The sequence below is a fragment of the Phacochoerus africanus genome, chromosome 1 (assembly GCF_016906955.1).
Source record: "Phacochoerus africanus isolate WHEZ1 chromosome 1, ROS_Pafr_v1, whole genome shotgun sequence".
Taxonomy (NCBI): Eukaryota; Metazoa; Chordata; class Mammalia; order Artiodactyla; family Suidae; genus Phacochoerus; species Phacochoerus africanus.
This window is the reverse complement of record NC_062544.1, coordinates 198,082,118-198,105,593: the sequence shown is the minus strand read 5'-3', so window position 1 is coordinate 198,105,593 and position 23,476 is coordinate 198,082,118. Positions and strand designations below refer to the sequence as shown.

At 42.8% G+C, this 23,476-nt stretch overlaps 1 protein-coding gene and 1 non-coding gene across 2 annotated transcripts in view; one reads left to right on the top strand and one right to left on the bottom strand.

Moving 5' to 3' along the window:
• The window catches only part of USP13 (ubiquitin specific peptidase 13), a 125,719-nt gene that overhangs the window by 94,112 nt on the left and 8,131 nt on the right, over nt 1-23,476 (bottom strand). Inside the window, exon 2 of the mRNA XM_047787022.1 lies at nt 5,535-5,660. Coding sequence (XP_047642978.1) covers nt 5,535-5,660 — 126 coding nt within the window. The remainder of the gene's footprint in view (nt 1-5,534; nt 5,661-23,476) is intronic.
• LOC125114558 (small nucleolar RNA SNORA81) lies at nt 10,085-10,206 on the top strand. Its single transcript, XR_007131848.1, has one exon. It is a non-coding gene; the product is annotated as a small nucleolar RNA SNORA81 (small nucleolar RNA).

The following is a 23,476-nucleotide window of genomic DNA, read 5'->3' as shown; positions in this document are numbered from 1 at the left end:
CAAGATTTAAGCTTCAGTGTGCCACAGATGCATAGGAATGCACATTTGAAAAAAATCACCCTGGGTGCAACACGCAGACTGGGTGGGATTGAAGGCAGCGAGTTTGAAGGAAGGAAGGAAGCCAAAGTACTCAGACAAGAACAGCAGGAATGAAGACGACAGCAGGATGTCTAAGCTATTTGGGAGACCCAGGTAACTAGTCTTGGTCACCAACCTGCCATGGAATGAAAGCAGAATCCAAAGATGTCTAGGTCTCTAAAATTCAACTTGGAGAAAGGTGATTATTCATTCTATTTGAGCACAGTGAACCTGAAGTACCTATGAAGTGTTCGAGTAGAAAAGGCCAGCTCAGAATCAGAGGGTCAGACCTTCAGCTCTAGAAGGATTCTGACTTGAAGACATCAGCTCAGAGATAGTGGTTAAACAAGGGTATGGATGACACTGATGGGAAAGAGCAGCTTTCAGAGAGAAAAGACAGGATGGTCAAAAGGCGTCCTGGCCAATGCCAATATTTAAGGGGTAAAGAAAAGAAACAATACTAGTGAAAGTGAGAAAGGGCATTCTGAGAGGGAAGGGAAGTCAGCAGAGAATGGTGGCAAAGAGAGCAGGGGAGGAGCAGTTCCAAAAGGAAAAGACATTTAAAGACTGAAAAACTCAGGTAAAATCAGGGCTAACAAGTAGCAAGAAAGAGGTCACTGACTACCTCAGCAGTTTTAGCAGATTTGCAGGAAGATCCATTGGATGGTAGTGCTGAACTTCAAGGAAAGTATAGTAAAGATGGTGAAACCAGAAAAGCTTTAAAGCTTTAGTGGGAGTTCCCATTTTGGCTCAGTGGGTTAAGGACCCGACATTGTCTCTGTGAGGATCCACATTCGATTCCTGGCCTCACTCAGTGGGTTAGGGATCTGGCATTGCCACAAGCAGCAGTGTAGGTCACAGAAGCTGCTTGGATCCAAAAGAAGCTCTAATGGGGAGTTCTACTGTGGCTCAGCAGGTTACAAACCCAACTAGTATCCACGAGGATGCAGGCTCTATCCCTGGCCTTGCTCAGTGGGTTAAGGACCAGATGTTGCCATGAGCTGTGGGGTAGGTTGCAAACATAGCTCAGACCTGGAGTTGCTGTGGCTGTGGCTATGGTGTGGGCCAGCTACTGAAGCTCTGATTTGACTGGTAGCCTGGGAACTTCCATATGCCACAGTTGCAGCCCAAAAAAAAAAAAAAAAAAGGAAGAAGAAGCAGCTCTAATGAAGGATGGGATGCCTGAAGGAGGACTCAAATAAGAGGAACAGTTCTATGGTGTGGTCTTTTTTAAGGTGAGAGAAAAAAGCCAGAAGAGGAAGATGTTGGAGACACAAGAGGGAGTGGAGTCAATGACTGAGCAAGCTTCCCAGGCAGGAGGAAATGGGATTAGGAGGACACAGAAAACACAGCTTCCTGCTGAGGTGGGAGGAAACAAAAGTAAAAGCACTACAGATGAGTTCCCAGGTCGCAAGCAAGGAGCTCAGGGAGTTCCTACACAGGGTCCTGTTTTCTCTGGAAAGTACAAGTCTGATTGTTCTCTGAGAATGAGGAAGGAGGCACAGGTAAAGGACTGTGGAGAACATCCAGAGTCTGGCATGGAAGAGGGAAGAGACAAGGTTTGCTGGGCAGTGAGAGGGCCCAGCTGAATGGGGAAGGCCGGGAATTTGACGTGGTCCCAACCCCGTGACTGTGAGGGATCCCTGGCAGGACACCCATGGAAGCAGAGGATGATACTGATGGATGGACTGGCCGGGGTTCTGGTAAGGAGGCAAGACAAGGGGTAAGGGTCAGTTGAAGGTATTAGTGATAAAAGAATGTTTATGGAATGGAATGGATCCATAGAAGCAAGCTAAACAGATCAAAATAGGAAGGAATGAGTGAAAGAGCTCAAATGAGAGAGGGTTGTGGTCGAGTGAAATATTTAATGTAAAATCACAGAAGCAGAGCTCACTACATTCTACAATTTAGCCTCTAGCTTTGTGACCCTGGGCAAGTTACTTCAAGTCTCTGGGCCTCAGTTTCCTAGAACTTCATCAAGTTACACTAAGAGAGATGATACAAACTGACCTTCATCATAATTGCTATGTCCCAGCTAAAAGGAGTAGTGAATGTAAAATCATACACTATTATACCAACATCAGATCATTTTAAAGTTAATCTTTCAGTTTGTGACCTATCTGACCTGATGGCCTTTCTTGCTCCTTTTCCTCCTGTTCTCCCCACTGTGCAATTTGGAGAACACTCCTTTGTCTAGAACTTAAAGAGAGAACATGTTAGGCAGGACAAGGTGAGAGGTTCAATGAACTTCAAGCCAACACTAAGGGGATTTCCAGTTGTGGTGCAGCAGAAATGAATCCAACCAGGAATCATGAGGTTGCGGGTTCGATCCCTGGCCTCGCTCAGTGGGTTAAGGATCTGGTGTTGCCATGAGCTGCAGTGTAGGTCGCAGATGCAGTTCAGATCCCAAGTTGCTGTGGCTGTGGCGTAGGCTGGCAGCAGTAGCTCTGATTTGACACCTAGCCTGGGAACTTCCATATGCCACGGGTGTAGACCTTAAAAAAAAAGGAATGACATTTAAATCAACACTGAGTATATAGAAGATCCAAGATAGTCTACAAACTACTAGGAGTAAAGTGAAAGTTGAACAATACTGCTAAACATAAAATCACTATCTAAAAATTAATAACATCTCCATGGAGTTCCCATCGTGGCTCAGTGGAAACAAATCCGACTAGGAATCGTGAGGTTGCAGGTTCGATCCCTGGCCTCGCTCAGTGGGTTAAGGATCTGGCGTTGCCATGAGCTGTGGTGTAGGTCACAGATGCAGCTTGGATCTGGCGTTGGATCTGGCACTGCTGTGGCTCTGGCGTAGGTTGGCAGCAACAGCTCTGATTAGACCCCTAGCCTGGGAACCTCCATATGCCGCAGGCACAGCCCTAGAAAAGACAAAAATAAAAAATAAAAAAATAACATCTCCAAACAACATCAATAACCAATTAAAATACATTAAAAGATAAAGGATAGCAGTAACAAATAGTTACAAAAAATATAGAGTACCTTAAAAAAAATCTAAAAAATAAAAGCTGCTTTATTGAAACTTACAAAACATTAAGGGACATAAAAGAGACCTGAATCAATAGAGAGGTATGCCATGCTGAACAGTAATTCAATCAATACTTATGAAGCACTTCTACATGCTGGGCACTGGTAAGTGATGAAGACACAGAGGTGAACAGACAAGTCTCTGCCCTCACGGAACTTACACAATGATACAGACTACAGCTTAACCTGCAAATCAATGCAATCATGATCAAAATCTCAACAGGATTTTTAGAACTAGATGAACTGATTCCAAAATCCACAGAGAAAAATAAAACTCTAAATCCATGAAATTTCTAGGGAAAAAATGACCAAGGAAAAAGTGCTTGCACTCCTAGATATCAAGACTTGCAGCATCAACACAAAGACACACAAAAAGAGCAACAGAACAGAACTGACAGTCTTAAGTATGAATGGTTAAGTTAAAATATTTGTGTGTTTGTGGTGTTCTTGTTTTTTGGCCACGCTCACGGCACGTGGAAGTTCCCAGGCCAGGGATCAATCCCATGCAACACCAATGACCTGAATTGCTGCAGTGACAATGCTGGATCCTTAACCCACTATGCCAGAGGGTAACTCCTAAGTTAAAATAGTTTTTAAATGGCACTATAAATTGTTGGAAAAGTTTCCACTACTCCAGTAATAGTGGGACAACTGGTTATCAATATTGGGGGAAAAGCAGATTCCCATACTTGACACAAATATAAAGATAGATTATAGATGAATTAAAGACCTAAAATGTTAAAACATTAAACATTCAGTCTCCCTCCACTCACATATACACATCCTCCAAAAAAAAAAAAAGTATTAGAAGAAATATCTTTATGACCTTGAGTTGGGAAACAATTTCTTAGACAAGATACAAAAAACACAACTTATAAGAGAAAAGTCTAATAAACCTAACTAGATCAAAATTCAAAACTTCTTGGAATTCCCATCATGGCTCAGCAGTTAACAAACCCAACTAGCATCCATGAGGATGGGGGTTTGATCCTTGGCCTCACTCAGTGGGTTAAGGATCCAGTGTTGCCATGAGCTGTAGCATAGGTCACAGACACAGCTCGATCCCAGTGTTGCTGTGGCTCTGGCAAAGGCAGGTGGCTACAGCTCCGATTCAACCCCTAGCCTGGGAACCTCCATATGCCATAGATGCGGCCTTAAAAAGACCAAAAAAAAAATCACAACTTCTGTTCTATGAAATAATTCATAAATGAAGTAAGAAGACAAGCCATAGATGATAAGAAATTTCTGTACTTAACAGACAGAATGTTTTGGTATCCACAATGTAATAAGAACTAATAAAACTTTATAAAAAAGGATAAATCCTTAGAGAAGTAGGACAAAAATATAAATAGGCAAGTCAGAAAAGAGCAAAAGAGAATGGCCAAACAACAGATGAAAAGATGTTCCACCCTCACAGGACAAAATACCAAATATTTAGATGCCACTTCACAATCATTCAATTGGTAAAAATCAAAAGTCTAAGTGTTGGTGAGGGACACTCATAACAGACACTCATAATCATTGCAGATTTGAGTTTACACGAGTACAACCACTCTGGGGAGAGATTTAGCAGTATCTAGTGAAGGTGAAGATAAGCATACCCACAAGCCAACACTGCCAGTGGGAATATGATTCTGAAAGAAACTTTGCACATGTTCCCCAAGAAAAATGTATAAAGATGTTAACCGATACATTGTTTGTAGAAGCAAAGAAAAGTGGAAACAATCTAAATGTTTTCATCAAGGGAGAGAAGAATAATAAATAATAAGATACTCATAAGACAGAACCCCAAACAACTACTTAATGAATTAAGTAAGTACATCCAGACACATCCTAACATGGATAGATTCTGTCCAAGGGAAAAGCTCCAGGCAGACTTATAGGTAACAGTATGATAGTATTTATCTACAATTTTAAAACACATAAAGTCATATCATATATTGTTCATGAATACCTGTACCTAAATACAATATAATGATGACATACATGGGAATGAGAAACAGCAAAGTCACAACAGTGCTTACTTCTGCGGAGGGAGAGGACCAAAAGGGACTTGACCTTTTAGGAAAGCTCTTTCTATCACTACAAAAACAAAACAAAACAAAACAAAAACCCAAATGTTTTTTAATTCTTAGTTTTGTACCCATGAGTGTTTCTGGCATTACCTTCTGTATTTTTAGACTCGACTTTTTTTTTTTCAATCAGCCTCCCCATGTCTTTCTTAACTCCAATAAGAGGGGTAGAGGAAGAGAAATATGAAACTGGTTAAGCAAAGGTTTGGGAAGTCCATGAATATCTGCTAACAGTGCTCGTTTTGTTTCCCATCCTCCAAGAGAAGGAAAAGCTATGTGGGCACAGTAAAATCTCCACGGGATGAACCCCACTAAGTTTCCCCAAAGTATGTACCTCACCTCACGCACATGTCTCTTCAGGTGCATGTAGACACTCTGTCCAGTTTTTCGAAAATGTCTTTCCACGTGTTCCCTTCCAAAGGCCAAAAATGTATTCATGCATACATAGAGCCCACCTTCAGAATTCTAGAAGAAAGAGGTTACAACATTAGTCAAGTAGTCAAGGTACAGTAAAGGGGAAGGAGGGAAAGGAAGTCAAATGATGACAAATGATGACATCAATCTGGCCAAAGGCCACCAAGCAGTTGTAGTCATCTGCAGTGACCTCCAAGGGCTCACAGCCACCCAGGGGCAGCTCCCACCCGAACCTTGAGTTCCAGGTGCTCCAGGACCCAGCTGAGCATAGTCTCACAGGTAGGGAGTTCCTCAGAGATCCTAAGAAATAAACATGGCTATCTGACTCTCCAGACTGGGATAAGAGAGGATCAGGGAGAGAAGAAAGTTGGCAAGTGATCCAATGACCATCACTGCAATGGTTCAGCATTGTTCTCCCTCGCTGGTCAGTGCAAGTCTCCAGAAACATAAGGTTTTATACACTTTTAGCAGAACAGGATGCTTCAAAAACATTGCTCCCTTCCTTTGGTGATGCATGATATTTGATGGTGCCCATTAAAAAACTGTAACAACTCAATAAATAAATAATAACATAAGTAAATAATAAAGGATGGAGTCCTCACATTATTGCATGCCTGATATGTGCCAGGTGTTTTGCATAGATTATTTCTAAACCCAACAATACTGTGAACTGCTTAGTATTATTTCCATTTTGTAGTTTAAAAAAAGAAAGAAAGAAAAAACTAAGCATGAGTGAGTCACTTGCCCAAGTTCACACAGCTTGGAAGTAGCAAAGTTAAATCTGAACCTATTTCTCTTTTATCCCTCTAGGCCACATTTCAAATATTATTTAGTTAAACAGTCAAGGATATTGCTCACATTTTGTGTGTGTGTGTGTGTGTGTGTGTGTGTGTGTGTGTGTGTGTGTGTGTGTCTTTTCATGGCTGCACTCCCAGTATATGGAGGTTCCCAAGCTAGGGGTCCAACTGGAGTTGGAGCTGCCAGCCTACTCCACAGCCACAGCAACGCCAGATCTGAGCCACATCTGTGACCTACACCACAGGTCACAGCAAGGCCAGATTCTCAACCAACTGATTGAGGCCAGGAATCGAACCCCCAACCTTACAGTTACTAGTCGGATTCATTTCCATTGAGCCATCAAGGGAACTCCAGATATTGTTCACATTTAAGATACCTGATTTTCTATCCCAATTTCATCTCTCCTTTTCTCTCACTTTGTTTAGTGGGCTTCTCTGTAAACTCAGCCTATAAAATTAGCCACACTTTCCTCAATGGAAATGGATTTTTATTACAATCCTGTTAGTCTCACCCCTCCAAATAATCTTTCAAAAAACAAAATATTTAAATACTTGTCAGAATCGCCAACAAACACCTACCAAAATTCTTTACACTGAATTTTAGTAGAGCATGATTTACAATATCAAAACAGACATTAATGTTCATTACAAATACATGAAAAATAATTTTTCAAGTTCCAATAACTCAAGATCATTTTTTTTAATTTAAAATAAAATTCTCCAACAGTGTATATGCGGTTTATAAGTCAGGCATCAAGGAGTCTTATCACAACAAGAATATTATAACAGCATTAGTTCAAATATGTGGCTACTATCATAACATTTACATGGCATAGAGCAAGAAAAAGACACAAAGATCACAAAGAAAGAAGTAAAATGGTGTCATTTGCTGATAACATTAGAGCCTGCCTGGAAAATCCTAGGAATCTACTAACTACTAAAAATAAAATAACAGCCATTCCCGTCGTGGCTCAGTGGTTAATAAATCTGACTAGGAACCATGAGGCTTCAGGTTCAATCCCTGGCCTGGCTCAGTGGGTTAAGGATCCAGTTTTGTGGTCGCAGACACGGCTCGGATCCCGCGTTGCTGTGGCTCTGGCATATGCCGGCAGCTACAGTTCCGATTAGATCCCTAGCCTGGGAACCTCCATATGCTGCAGGTGCATCCCTAGAAAATACAAAAAGATAAAATAAATAAATAAATAAAAATAAAATAACAACTAATAAAACTAATAAGTGAATTTAATTTAGCAAGGTCGTGCGATACAAGTTAGTAGGCAAAAATTAATTTCAATTTTATACTCTGGCAACAAACACAAATGAAATTTTTAAAACTTGACTATAAAATACCATACATAAAACTCAGAATTACATAGCTTGTGTTTCTGGTTAACTTTTTTCCCTTTAAATGAGATTCTTGGTGAGAGTTCCTGCTGTGGTGCAATGGGTTAAGAATCTTACTGCAGTGGCTCAGGTTACTGTGGAGGTGCATGTTCAACCCCTGGCCCAGTGCAGTGGGTTAAAGGATCCAGCCTTGCCACAGCTGTGGTGTAGGTTGCAGCTGAGGCTCGGATTCAATCCACGGCCTGGGAATTTCCACATGTAGCAAGTGCCCGCAAAATTAAAAAAATAAAAATAAATAGATCACTGGAATAAAATTAGAAAAGCTCTTCAACTAGAGGCAACACATCACACTCACCTGATCAAAAGATTAGGTAAGTATTTTCAAAATATTTTTTTAAATAAACATATTCTTTGCACAGTCATAATCCTTAAGAAAAAATATTGCATCATTATAGTGGTCAGTTACTCATTAAGCCCATTACATTGAGCATCACATGGTGTGATTTTTTTTTTAAATAGAACACACCCATTTTCTTCCAATAAAATTTAATACAATCAAAAAGAATTCAAATCGGAAGATATACTGGGGGAAATATGAGATTTGTAACCAAAGGTCCTGAACTGCCACTAATTAGCTCTGTGTCCTAAACAGGTTGTCATATAGTCTCTGAGCTTCATGGTTTTCCTGGAGAAACATGGCTACAGCAATAATTCCCACCTCACAGGGTTTCATGAAGTTCCAAGGAGACAAAATATCCCCTGTATTATAGAGCATTGCATAAACATCAATAATTATTTATTATGAGTTAAAAGTTCTGTCTACTGCACATATCTCCTATTATCTCAATTATTTTATAATTGGGAGAAAAAGGAGAAGGAAGAAAAAAGTGAGTCTGACAGCCACATAGGCTGGGGGATAACAAATATTAATCTGTCAGGGAAAAAAACATATTAGGTAACTAGTGGGAGAACCAAGAAATAAGCAAGCAGAAAAAGAAAAACATTCAAGTACAGTATTTTTCTGAAGAAAAATATGAAATAGCTATAAAATGCAAGAGTACATAATCTCTAAATAATCATAAAGGCTTTGGTAATTTCATTGCCAAGACTTTTTGACTTATTAGGGAATTTGATAAAAATTCAATTATACCAGGAGTTCCTGTCATGGCTCAGTGGTTAACAAACCCAACCAGCACCCACGAGGATGAGGGTTTGATCCCTGTCCTCACTGAGGGGGGTTAAGGATCCAGTGTTGCCATGAGCTGTGGTGTAGGCTGCAGACTAATCTCCGATCTGGCATTGCTGTGGCTCTGGTGTAGGCTGGCGACTACAGTTCTGATTGGACCCCTAGCCTGGGAACTTCCATAAGACACAGGTTCGGCCCTAAAAAGACAAAAAAAAAAAAATTAATTATACGAAACATTCATTCTCAAATTTCTGGCATCACTTGATAGTACTGTCACAAAGTCCATAATCAAAGAGAAAAAGGCTTTGGGATTCACAAACAAGCTCCCACAGAGAAGGATTCTATTATAAACAGCCATGGGCGTCTTCCATCCAACACTCACGCTGGCCTCTGAAGCAGCATATGCCCCTCACTAGAGACTCTGAGGTGGAAGCACTATCTGGGGGACCTGTCAGTAGTTCTAAACATTCATGACACAGTGAGACAGAAAATGCACTTTTTTTTTGTCTTTTGTCTTTCAGGGCCACACCTGTGGCATATGGCGGTTTCCAGGCTAGGGGTGGAATTGAGCTACAGCTGCCAGCCTATGTCACAGCCACAGCAGTGCAGAATCCAAGCTGTGTCTTCGACCTACACCACAGCTCTTGGCAACGCCGGATCCTTAACCCACTGAGCGAGGCCAGGGATCGAACCTGCATCTTCGTGGCTAATAGATTCATTTCCAATGAGCCACGATGGGAACTCCGAGACAGAAAACCCTTTAAAAATTACCCCATATACAACTAACACCCCAGTCTAATGATCTACACTTTCCTCCCTCTTGCCTCATTAATGTCTAAACATTGGTCCTATATGACACTTTCTTTCACATACAAGATCAATATTCCATGCCCTGTGCTCTGAACACCTTCTCTCACTAATCATGACAAGTCAGTGATGACAAACCTCCCCCAAATTCCTTCGTGAAGGAAGCACAGAGGACGGTTTATAGCCTGGGATCAGAGCTAAGCTAATTGACTCAAGAGTTTTCAAACCCTCAAACTTATCCTCTCACTGCCCACACACCCCCACTGAGATCACTACCTTACATAGTGCTCTCAAACACTTGCCTTCATGTGGCCAATAGTGCAGCCAAGAAATGAGGTTGGCCTTTCTTGTATGAGCACTATGCTAAAATTGCAGAAACTAGGATCTCATCTGTAAAGACTAGGGTGGACCACCTCTTTCTTAATGTCCAGTGTCCTTTGTCTTAAGATTTTGTGTGATATGTCTTTAGAAAAAAATTAAAATTAAAAAAAAAATTTAAGGGAGTTCCCTGGTGGCCTAGTGGTTAAGGATCCGGCATTGTCGCTGTTATGGCTCAGGTAAAATCCCTGGCCCAGGAACTTTCACATGCCACAGGAGTGGCCAAAATAAATAAATAACATAAATTTTAAAATAAAGAAAAATCAAACCATCCTATCTTCACTCTCTCCTGCAGTAAGCACATTAAAACAATCTCAAGGCAATAATATGCCTACAAAACTAACAAAAAGTCTTAAAATTACCCAGTCTAAAGCTACAGAGATAAACCTATATGTCTGTTCTCACAATATAAATTGGTTCCTTCATTCTAGAGAATAATAAAATCGTGAACTTTGATACAATATTTCTTCTTCAGGTATGACTTCAGGAACCTAACAGTAAGAAAGAAAAAAATAAACCCTAATTTGTACAAAAATATTCACAGATGAACTATTAATAATAGGAAAAAGCAATGGCTCCAAATAGAGGAAGTAAGAACCTGTGATATGTACACGCAGCAAAATACTGTAACACAATTTAAAATGACAAAGTTATGAACTTTGTGTAAAGTGTATTGAAAATATGTATAGAATTGTGTACAATGTACATAGAAAAATAATGTTCAAGGAAAGAGAACACCAGCTGATGAGAAGGAAAAGGAAGAGAGGAAGGGTTGTTGTATCCAAACAAAAACCTGAACTGAAACTGGAACAGATCAATGGTCTTCTATTTATTTAAGTTCTTGACTTGAGGGCCCTCAGCTTCATGCTTGGGCTAACATGGTGTTTCCCAAACTACTGTCCTGAAGGCTAGGTTGGTTTTTGTTTTATGGGTTTTTTTGGTTTTGTTTTTGTTTTTTGTCTTTTTAGGGCCACAACCCACAGCACATGGAGGTTCCCGCTATGAGTCGAATCCCCGCTATAGCCACCAGCCTACACGACAACCACAGCAACAGCAACGCCAGATCTGAGCCATGTCTACAACCTATACTACAGCTCACGGCACTGCCGGATCATTAACCAACTGAGCGAGACCAGGGATCAAACCTGCATCCTCATGGATGTTAGTCAGGTTTGTTTCCACTGAGCCATAACGGGAACTCCTTGTTTTGCAGGGGGCGGGGGGGCAGGGGGACTGGCTTCTATTCATTAAGGGAAGATACATGGTCCGGTGGTCCCACTGCATGTGGCTGCTCATGGCTCCAGCCAGGTGTGAACTTGTGCATGTAAGCACCACAGAACCTGATGGGTCAGTATCTTGTTCAGACAAACTAAGTCACTGCTCATGCCCTTGGATGGGGCAGCAATGTCAAACTGCTACGGAAATTTCTAAACGCTTACTCTCCACGTTTGTACTTATCTCTTGGCACCAGTCAGCTGATCACACTGCAAGTAGCCCTGGTCTAGAGAGCTGGCTGAACTGCCCAGTTCTGAGTGTCTCACTGTCAGGAAAGCATCTCTTCAAGGACCTTCGGGGACACCAGGCTAGTCCTCAAGCCTTCAGAGCAGCCCACGTCAAAACCAACTACACATGTTTCCACCTACACCTCTGCAGATGCTCCCCAGGCCCCAGGGCCCACACCCATACACCTGTCCACCCTGCCCGTGACCAATTCCCACATCCCCATGCTCATCCCCCCGAGATGACAGTCCTTAACCCCAAATTCACTTTCATTTCACAACTGTGAGCATCTTATTCATCAAAGTCTGCATCTGTGAGAAACCCATGTCTCCTTCACTTAGGACCACCACATTCAGAAGCATTCATTTGCTCCCTGAGGGCAGGAAAGCTTTATCACGTTCATTACTGAATTGCAAAAACAGTACCTGAGCAGTTCAGAGCAGGACTGAACAAACATTTACAGAAAGAATGGCAAGTTTTGCGTAGTTATTTGTCATTCAGTTACTCAGTTTAGTCTCTCTCTCAAATAGGCCTTCAGGGCTCTTCCAAATTGGATTTAAAATATTTCGAAGCATAGGCTCCATTTCAAGTCTTTGGAGAACCCAAACAATGTGGATCATCAAAAGAAAACCCTATGGCAGGGCATAGAGAAACAGCCTGAGGCATCATCAGGAATACTGGCTTTTCAAGTTTGTTTGGCGAAAGTCATTCTTAGCAGCATGGACACCAGACCTGCACTGTCCCAGCTCTCCTGCCTTCTGGAGAAGCCAGCCTCACACAGTTCTTCAGGACAGCGGGGCCATCTCCACATCCCCTGTCCTACCTCACCCCAATCACACCATGGACCCTCTCTAGCTCCAGAGGCCACCCAGCCCTGTATGGCCAACGTGCACTTCTCTGCATGCTCTTAGGTAAATAAGACTCTAATTATCATTTACATGAAGCACTGAACAGAAACTTGACCAAGATGCAAGACTTGATCCAGAAACCTGAAATTACCAAGAAGTCAAGAAATACCACCAGGGCTTTTCCAAGGCTCTAAAACAATGCCCTCTGACAATTTCTTCCACCCTGCGATTAAACCCAAGAGAGAGGAGCAGCCAGCACTGCTTAAACCCACTCTTTAGAATTTCTCTTGTGGGACAGCACATTAGGGACCCAGGGTTGTCACTACAGCAGCTCAGGTGGCAAGGGGTCTATCCCTGGCCCAGGAACTCCCATACATCTCGGGAGCAGCCAAAAAATAAAAAGTAATTTTTAAAAAAAGCCCACTTTTCAATGTATTTCAATACAGATACTAGAGCTACAAAGCCATCCATGTATTACTTTATGTTGTAGGACCCTTCATACTATTAAGAAGTAATAGCAAGGATGAAGTCACCTCGTTTTACAATGCCTGCCATTTAAACAAATATTAAAACAGTAGCAAATATAAAGGTCAAGGTTACAACATGTTTCAGAGGAGCAAGTGAACAGTCATTTTAAATAAAAATACACCACTCTGTCAATCAGTAGGTGTTCAGAGAACTTTGTTTACGACAGTGTGTTCTTGGAGACCAACCTCCGCTGGAGGACAGGAAGGGAGAGGGAGCATGTGTGAGCCAAACAATCAGAAAACAGCATCCCGCATAACCCCTGTTTTTATAACTATAGAACAGCGTGGAAAACAAGCGGTCATTGCCTCAAAGAGAAACATGATGTAGGTAGATGGAGTCACAACAAATCCATGTCCAGGACAAATTACATACCAACACCAGGGAAGACTCTGACTCACACACTTGTGCACAAGGGAAATAAAATGGACAAGAATGCAGTATTTTCTAGGATGTTAAAAAAAAAAAAGGAGAGAAAAGAAATGAACTAAATTAACTGATTATAATAGTGAAAAGAAATAACCTGCATACTCAGGTTATTTATATAGGAGATTATGGTATATCCATAAAGGGTTAACACTCTTTAGCCATTTAATGTTGACTCAGGATGCATATTTACTGATAGGAAAACCTGTACGTGTTTGTTGGTTGGTTGTTTTTTTATGGCCACACTTGCGATATACGGATGTTCCTGGGCCAGGGATGGAATCTTAGCCACAGCTGAGACTACGCCACAGCAACATTGGAAGCAGGGTCAAACCTGCTTCACCACAGAGACAATGCCAGATTTTTAACCTGCTGTACCAACAGCACGAACTCCTGTACATGGTATTTTTGAGTGAAGAAAGCAAGTACCAAAAAGTGGATTATGATATAATATACACAACTTATACATGCACAAGTGTCAAATCAGCATGGGGAGATAATGTGGGATTTTTTTTTTCTTCACATAGTTTTTGTATTTTCTAATTTTTCTTCAGGAACATGGATTCACTTTTTTTTTTTTAAGAAATCTGATTATTTGAAGAAAGCATTTTTTAAGTCTGAGTAGTTCATTAGGAATCAGAAATTTGGTGTGTTTTGTTTTCTTGTATTATTTGTCTATAACATGCCTTCATTATGCCGGCATATGGAAGTTCCCAGGCTAGAGGTTGAATTGGAGCTGCAGCTGCCAGCCTACACTACAGCCACAACAATGCAGGATCTAAGCCTCGTCTGCAATCTACAGAGTGGGGCCAGGGATCAAACCCCCATCCTCATGGATAACTGTCGGGTTCATACCACTGAGCCATAACAAGAACTCCATGGATTCACTTTTTAATAATAAAAATAACAGTTTTCTTTCTTTTTTTTTTTTTTTTTCTTTTTCAGCCACACTCCCAGCGTATGGAAGTTCCCGGGCCAGGGACGGAATCCAAGCCACAACTGTGACCAATGCCACAGCGGCAACAACACTGGATCCTTACTTAACCCACTGCACTGGGCCAGGGACTGAACCTACACAGCCGCAGAGATAGTGCCAGATCCTTAACCCACTGCACCACAGCAGGAACTCCAATAATAGTTTTCTTAACTGTATATATTTTAGCATTGAAAAAGGTAAGTGGATAGAACAGGCAGTTCAAAATGTTTCCTTTTCTCTAAGCAAGATTTGCTTAGGCTTTTGTATCTTCTCAGCTTTAGAAGGGCTGGATATTCTTACTACTCAAAGTAAAACTGTGGTTTAAAATAACTGAGATTATCTTGAAATGAGTATCTAAGGAAATGTGAGAACACACAAGTAAAGAGAGGTGATTAGGGAGGCAGACAAGAATGTGACTACAACAAGAAAAATGAAACTACTCAAGGACACCGTACCCCAGCTGGATGTCATCCAAGTTAACAGAAGGGGATGGTCTGTGCAGAGTCTGGAAAAGAAGCTATGAGAGAAGATGAGGCTGTGAGTCTTCTCCCTCTACAAGAGAAGTGGGGGCAGGAGTGGAGGATGTGGGGCAGGAGGAGTTTATTCAGCAGAGAGAGAGAGACAAGCAAGCTCAGTGTCCTGATAACATTTGCAACCTAGCATGGAGGGATGGAAAATAAATAGAAAGAGACATAAAAGATCATTTCCGGCAGAGATAAGAGTAATAGTAGAGCCTGGGGGTGGGGACAGGAGAGTTGGGGTTTTGATACAGCATGCTGGGGTAGGGATGGGGGGCTCTCTAGGAGGGCAAGACCTCAGGATGAGGGACCAGGCAAGCAAGTGGGAAGAGCACTCTCTCTGGAAGAAAAAAGGCTACTCCTCCAGGAAAAGCTTGGCTGTGTCCTCAAAGAACAGAAAGAAACTCAGGGAGCTGGAGGAGGGGAGAAAGAGGAGAGGACTGCAGAGGCCAGAGAAGTGCAGGATGCAAAACCACTGGGTGTTCCCAGTCTCATCTACATTTTGAAAGATCACTCTGGCTATGAAGAGAGAATTATGAGGAGAGGATCCACAGAATACATGGTTACATGGCTACTGTATGGTCTAGACACACGCTGTGCAATACAGTAGCCACTAGCCACAAGTGAATATATCAATCTAAATTAATTTAAATTAGGTTCAATTAAAAATCCAAATTAAAATTTAAAAATTCAAATTCAAATGAAAAATTCAGTTTCTTGATCATACTGGTCACATTTCAAGTGCTAAATCAATAGTCATGTGTAGCTAGTGGGTTACCATACAGGACAGCACAGATACAAGCAGTCCATCACCCTAGAAAGTTCTTTTAGACAGTCCTGTCTAAACAAGGCAAGATGGTGGCTTAGCCTGGGAGAGGCAGTCATGGGAGCTCGTGGCAGAGATTGGGAAACTGGGGTGAATTCAGGATATAACTTTAGGATAGAGTCCAGAAGCACAGAAGACAGAAGAGGTGTGAGAGTGTGTGGAAAAGGTCAGAATCAAGGTCAACTCCCAAATGTTTTGACTCTTTATTTCCTAAGACTACCCACCTCTCTCTGCTCAACTCTTGCTTTCATCAAGCAACCATCTGCCTATTAATTCAGCCTCCCTGTACTTCCATAGCAATGTTACATATTATTCCAATGACCAGAGCACATATTCCCCAGTACCAAATCTGGCTTCTAGAGCAAAAAAAACAGACAAGAGTTTTAAAATACAAAAAGTAAGTACATGCAGATAGGACACAAAGGTGCAATAAGAAAGTACAACAAGGAGTTCTCTAGTGGCCGGGTGATTAAAGATCTGGTGTTGTCACTACTGTGGCTTAGGTTCAGCCTCTGGCCTGGGAACTTCTGCATGCCACAGGTATGCCCCCCACCCCCCAAAAAAAAAGAAAAAGAAAGAAAGTAAAACAAAGTCCTAGATGAAGCCTGGCAAGCACGCAACCCACAGAAAGGAGAAACATGATAGAGAAAAAGCACTATCAAAAAAATAGGCTGCATAGCGAGGAAAGACTCAAACAGCTCACCAGTAGAACAGAACTACCAGAACACAAAATTTGCAAAATCCAAAACCTTGGTTTCAACAGCAAATCCACAGAAATAAAACTGCCTGTATCAGCTAAACAGAAAATAAAAACAAATGCATATTATCCCAAAAGAGTATAGGCCTCTCTGCTAAACATTGATAAATCATGCTTGTGGCTGTGAAGTGTTAAGAAAAATTAGAAAAGTAAATGCAGTAATGATTCTTCCAGTTTGCTCCAACTCTGATGTTCTCTCTGCAGAGGATTCCTACACCATAGAGCTGCACAGCCTGGCCCCAAAAGGCTAAAAGCACAATCCAAGCAGCTAGGCTGTGACACACTACAAATTTATTGTTCCATTGAGGCATCATTTATTAACTTTTGTTCTAAGTATAAACCTGAATACTTGCTCTGGGTATTCAGAGCAATGAGGATGCTGTCACCTGAACAGCTGGGAAGGGTTTGGGCAGGACCTGAGGAGGAGCAGCTGCTACAATGCTCACAGGACAAATGGACACAATAAAAATAACCAGAGGATGAAGACACTGAGGTGAGCATCTTCAGCCATGCTATACTGAAGCTATAGTCCATCTAAGTAATTCCCAGCTTACAACTAAAAAACAATGTGAAACCATCCTGCCAAAGATAAAAATCTTTTCTTACTATTTTTACCTATCTTTAAAAAGAGATGGCTTGAAGGATGCACTTCCCCTGATAACTACATTAAACACAGAGATTAGGTTTCCAGACCATGGGTATGAGCTGATTTTGTGTATGAATAAGAGCCCTAAACAGAGCATTCTATCACCCACCACTGCATGAGACAGCAAACACTCCTGTCCGAGGCTTTCACAAAAAGCAGAGCCTCACAAAGAATGACCTAGTATAGGATGTTCCCCTAAGACAACCCCAAGACCCTATAAATCCCATTTCACCTTCTTCTCAGAGGGGTCCCTCCACTACATCCCACTAAAGAGATGGACAGCAATAAGTACATTCACTGGGCAGCTGTGGTTACAACAACCCTGTAAGGCAGAAGGGAAAGCCAAGGCTCAGAAAAATTCAGTAAAATCAGGGCATTTGCTGAAGTCCTGTTGCTATTAAGTAGGAAGAAGGGGGGTGGTCTGGCCCCCACATGCTACCAGGTACCACTGAGAAGCCCATGTCATTGTGGTGGCAGGAGCTAGGTGGGTGGCTGTCAGCAAGCACACACCATCATGGGAGTTTGGGGGAAAGAGTAGCTTCTTCTTTTTTCCAAGGTTGTTGCATTCTAAGAGAGCAGAAGGAGTAGACAAAGGAGAGCCACTCAACTCGAGCTAGTACCCTGGGCTGGGTGCTCTGCCAGGCTTTCCTGCAAGGGAGGGGAGAAGCTGGAGCAGGCCCTATCAGCTCCACTCCCCAAACTCGAAAGGACAGCTGGAGGCCTTGGAGGTGGCCGTTCCAGGCTGACATCAGTGGCAAGGCCCACTGTGACGGGCTATTGCCACAGCTACAGGGTTTGACAGCTTCTACAGTGCATGCACCCCTCACTCAGCCACTAAACTGGATATATCAGTGGTTGCACTCTGCTGGTTGGGGGTCTACAGAGACAGCCCACACTGACTGAGGCTCCTTCCAAAGCCTCAATATAGAAATACTGCTCCAGGCTCCTGTCTGAATTTCTCCAGAACGTGGGCCCATCAGTGGGAAGGCAAGAGGCCTGTGTCAGTGGCTTCTTCCTCCACAACCTGGAGGGCAAAGTGGGGCCCTGGGGGCCTTCCAAAGGAAAGGCTATTCATAACTCCAGGGTCTCTAAACCCTGGGACTGGAGTTCCCATTGTGGCTCAGCAGAAATGAATCTGACTAGTAACCATGAGGTTGCGGGTTCCATCCCTGGCCTCACTCAGTTGGCAAGGGATCCGGCTTTGCCCTGAGCTGTGGTGTTGGTCGCAGATGAGGCTCGGATACCGAGCTGCTGTGGCTGTGGCATGGGCCAGCAGCTACAGCTCTGATTCGACCCCTAGCCTGGGAACCCCGATAGGCTGCAGGTGCAGCCCTAAAAAGAAAAAAAAAAATCCCTGGGACTGCCAGGATCTATAACTGAACCCTGACCTCTGAGTACCATGCCAGTCCCCAACTTTCCCCATGGGCACACAGTACTAGCCCATTTGCACTTGACCATCTCAGCTTCCTCATCTAAGTCTTTGATTCACTTCATCTCCCAGGGCACCAGCCGTGAAGTCACCTTTAACTTCTCCCACACCTTCAACCCACTGCATATTCTGTCACTAAGCTGGGCTGTATCTTTCACCAAATTCAGTCCCGCCATCTCACCATCTCTATCCCCACTGCCATCACCCTCATGAAAGCGGCCCCTCCAACATCACAGGAGACTCCTAATTGAATTCCTACTCAGGGTCTCCCCACCTCCCAACCTACTCCCCATTCCACTTCCAGAATAGCCACACCAAATAACCACCACCTCACGCTGCCCCCTCGCTCTTAACTGGCCCAGCCAGTCTAACCTCATCAAGACAATCTCTTTCATAACCCACCGAGGTCTCAGCCTTGCTTCCCAGTCTCTCCAGTAATATCCTCTCTTCCATAAGCCAGTAAGGGCTCTCACACATAAGCCGAGCTTGGTTCCACCTCCATGCCCTTGTCTATCCCCCTCCAAAATGCCACCTCTTCAGAGCCCATCTGGTTATCCAGGGCTAGTAACTCTTCCAGATTTTACTGACTGTTCCTGTGCCTGAAATCTCCATTCACACATCACGAGTGCCATTCACAAGTGCCATTCACAGTGTTCAAAACTTAATACCCTATAAGTACTTCAAGGTCTAACCTCATGACATATCAGAGCTTACATCCCATCTCTGCCACATATGAGTCTTTGAACAAGCTACCTAACCTCCCTGGCTCTCAGGTTCTTCTTCTGTAAAACAGGGCAACAATAGTGATTATAATTTATAAACCAGTTACTATTGTAATTAAATGCAATGATGTACACAGACGTACCTGGTACAGTATCTGACTCATTATAGACACTCAGAATTGGTGCTCACATGCCACTACGACAGAAAGAGCCACATCAAACTCTTCTTCCCTGTGGTCCTCTGTTTATCTCCTAAAACTCACACCTCCCTACCCCCTATAGCACCTAGCACAGTCCAGGGGGCATAGTAGGCTCTAAATAAGTATTAGTACTTGCTAATTAACACAAAACGAAATGTTTTATTTTTAATCTTATCACAGGAAGTGCATACTCTTCTGCACCTCAAGCAACAATCTCTAGCCTGGAGGCGTGTTCAGATTCATTAAATTCTTGTCATGATTGCCTTGTCCTGATATTCCAGCTCTAAAAATAGGTGTTCTCGTTCACATCTTCCCTGTACATGAGGACAAGGAGAGTCCTGGGCTGGTCACCTGAGTGGCAGCACCAAGACCTGGGCAACATCCACAGAGACCAGCTCTCTTGTCGTCCCTGAGGGCACCATATGTGATCACTTCCACCGAGATCCTAAGGCATCTAGAATCATAATACATGAAACACTCAGCAAGTACTCAAGACACTTCTCCCTAGCCCTTCAAGGAACATGCCTACAACTTCCCAGACAATATGAAAAAATAAAAACATGGTACTGGTTATGTTTAATAAATTTTTTTTTTCTTTTTAGGGCCACACCCACAGCATATGGAAGTTCCAGCCTAAGGGATGAATCAGAGCTGCAGCTGCAGGCCTACACCACAGCTACAGCACTGCCAGATCTGGGCCACATCTGCAACCTACACCACAGCTCACAGCAACACCAGATCCTTAACCCACTGAGCAAGGTCAAGGATCAAACCCACATCCTCATGGATACTAGTCAGGTTCGTTACTGCTGAACCACAATGGAAACTCCTAATAACATTTTTTAATCCAAAACATATGTCCGTAATTTTTTTAATAAAGAGAAAAACAGAAAAGATACAGCATTGCTAGCACAGGGTTCACAAAACTAGCACAGTTTTTGGTCCTGTACTATTCTCCCTTTAATTCTCTAAGACCTCAGCTAATCTATGTGTCTTCAACAGTCAATATTCCAACCATGATAGAGATGTACAAAGTGCTTTGAAAGCAGGGGAAAATAAATCTCTAAACCAGCTTGCGGGGGTGTGGAGAAGACCCCAAGAGAATACCTGAGCTGGTTTTGCGGGATTGGTCGGGTGTTCCCAGGGGTGAGGGGTCGAGAGAAGGCACTCCAGGTCAAGGGAAGAGCACAGGCCAACAGGGGATGAAAGCATGGGGCATCTGAGGAACACAGAGTCCTTAGGGCCAAAGGGAATGTGGGCAGTGGGCAGGTGCTAAGGGACAACACTGGCAAGGAAGCTTGGATCAACACAGTACATTGGCTTGTTTACTATGTTAGACAAGACTGAATGGTGTTGAAAATTTCAAGGCAGGGAAATGATGTGCTAAGACTCTTGTTTTAGAGAAAACTGACAGTGCAACATGACCGATGGAAGGTGGTCAGTTAAGAGGCTTCTACAGGAGTCCGGGCGGGGGAGGAGAGAGGAGGCCAAGTCGGAACCTGGTCCCTAATGGTAGGTGATATAAAAGAGAAGGGGGCACACCCATGTTCACAGCAGCATTACTCAAACAGCTAAAAGGTGGGAGCCACCCAAGTGTGCACTGACAGATGAATGGTGATGTATACATACAGTGGAATATTACTCAGCTTTCAAAGGAAAGGAAATTCTGACACATGCTATGACATGGATGGATTTTGCAAACATGGTAAGTGAGGAGTTCCCTCCATAGCACAGTAGGTTAAGAATCTGGTGTTGGGAGTTCCTGTCCCGTCAACGGTTAAAGAACCCAACTAGGATCCCTGAGGACGCGGGTTTAATCCCTAGCCTCGATCAGTGGGTTAAGGATCTGGTGTTGCCGTGAGCTGTAGGTCGAAGACGCAGCCAGATCTGACGTTGCTGTGACTGTGATGTAGGCCAACGGCTAAAGCTCCAATTCGACCCCTAGCCTGGGAACCTCCATATCCCACAGGTACACCCTAAAAAGACAAAAGACAAAACAAACAAACAAACAAAAAAAAAAAACATGTATTAAAGAATCTGGTGTTGCTGTAGCTGTGGCATAGGTCTCAGCTGCAGTTCGGATTCAACCCCTGGCCCAGAAACTTCCATATGTCAAGAATGCGGCCAAAAAAAAAGCCATGGTAAGTGAAATAAGATAGTCACAAAAGGATAAATACTATGTGATCTCATTTACATAAGGTACTGAGAACGGTCAAATTCATAGAGACAGAAGGTAGAATGGTGATTGCCAGGGACTGGGAAGAAGAAGGAATGGGGAATTACTGTTTAATTGGAACAGAGTTTCTGTTTTGCAAGATGAAAAAAATTCCGGAGATGGATGATAGTGATGGCTGAATAACAATGGGAATGTACATAATACCACAGAAGTGTATATTTCACATGTTTAAAATGATAAATTTTATGTTGTGTGTACTTACACAACTGTTTAAAAAGAGAGACCCAGTGTTTCAGCACAGCAGGTGAAGGATCCAGTGTTGTTACTGCTGTAGTGAAGCTTCAATCCCTGGCCCAGGAACTTCTACATACCATGGACATGGCCAAAAATTAAAATTAAAATAAATGAGTAAATAAATGAATAGAGAGAGTGGGAGAAGGAGGTAGAGTGGATGACACTATACACCTCCCAGCCTGGGGCATGAAATGAATGACAGCACCTTGAACTGAGCTCCAGTCCACAGGAAGAAGGGTACAGGGGAATAAAAAGAGCATCCGGAGTTGCACAGATGTCCACGTTTTTCCGGAACACAAAATTTCCCAAAAAGGCTCCCTGACAGAATCGGCATCATCTCTTACATTCCAAAACTTTAAAAATGCCTCAACTTTAAAGGTAATTAATTGCTGCCAAAAAGAGACAGCAAATGACTTTTTGATTATTAGATTGGAAAAGTAGGACTCCAGGGTACCTAGGGCTGATTACACACATGCATCAATTTCACTCCATTCTGAAACTCAAAGAAAAGAATGCTGAAGAGAGTTTTTAAAAACGATAACCACAAAATCTGGAAAATGAACTAAAGATGCATTTGTGCTAAAAAGACTAAGAAGAACTGACAAAGCTGAATCCTAGGCCTGCAAGAGGGAAAGCCAAGATCCAAGGTGATTTATACCCCAGAATTTCCAAAAGACTCCACAAGCTGCAGTTCCAGGTTACTGAAATTGGGGTGAAAAAGGAGCTAAAATAAGGAGCAAAGGTTGAAAAATCTGTGTAGGTAGCACTGAGAGCCCCAGATCCCTCCTCCATGCCAAGTGGTCCCTCCTATACCAGCAAACTACTGATTTATTCTCTAAAACACATAAAAACAAAAAAACTCAGGTTCGTGGGAGAATGGGCTCAGTTAAGGACAGGGGTACCATCACACACAGAGACTTAGACACATATACATAACATATTTGTATCAGTCCAGAATTGGTCAGAAAATACAAACTATTCTAGGTATTGCAGGCAGGAAGGGATTTATTACAGGGAATTAGAGGCTTATAACATCCTGGGAAAAGCTGTGAGAGCCAAGGGCAGAGAAACCACTCAAGTTCAGGAAATCAGGATGCACAAGCATCACAAGAAACTGCACAAAGGATCCCAGCTTCCCCATGACTGAGGTGGCTTTGAATCCCAGAAGGACACTCAGAAGCTGATAAGAAGATCTCACATCTGCCATGTGACATGTGTCATAGCAATGGTGGCTTCTCCCTTTGCCTTTGAAACTGCTCTGGCAAAATCAAAACCAGAAACCTGCCATCAAAAGATTCTGGCGAGTACAGTGTCCAGATTCCCAGCTCCCGCAACATGGGAGAAGGTTTCCAAAACAGGGCTAGGGTTAAGAACAGAGAATAGGAGTTCCTGCTGTGCTGCAAAGGGATCAGCAGTGTCTCTGCAGCTCCAGGACAGAGGTTAGATCCCTGGGGCCTGGCACAGTGGGTTAAAGGATCCGGCATTGCTGCAGCCTGGGCTGCAACTACAGCT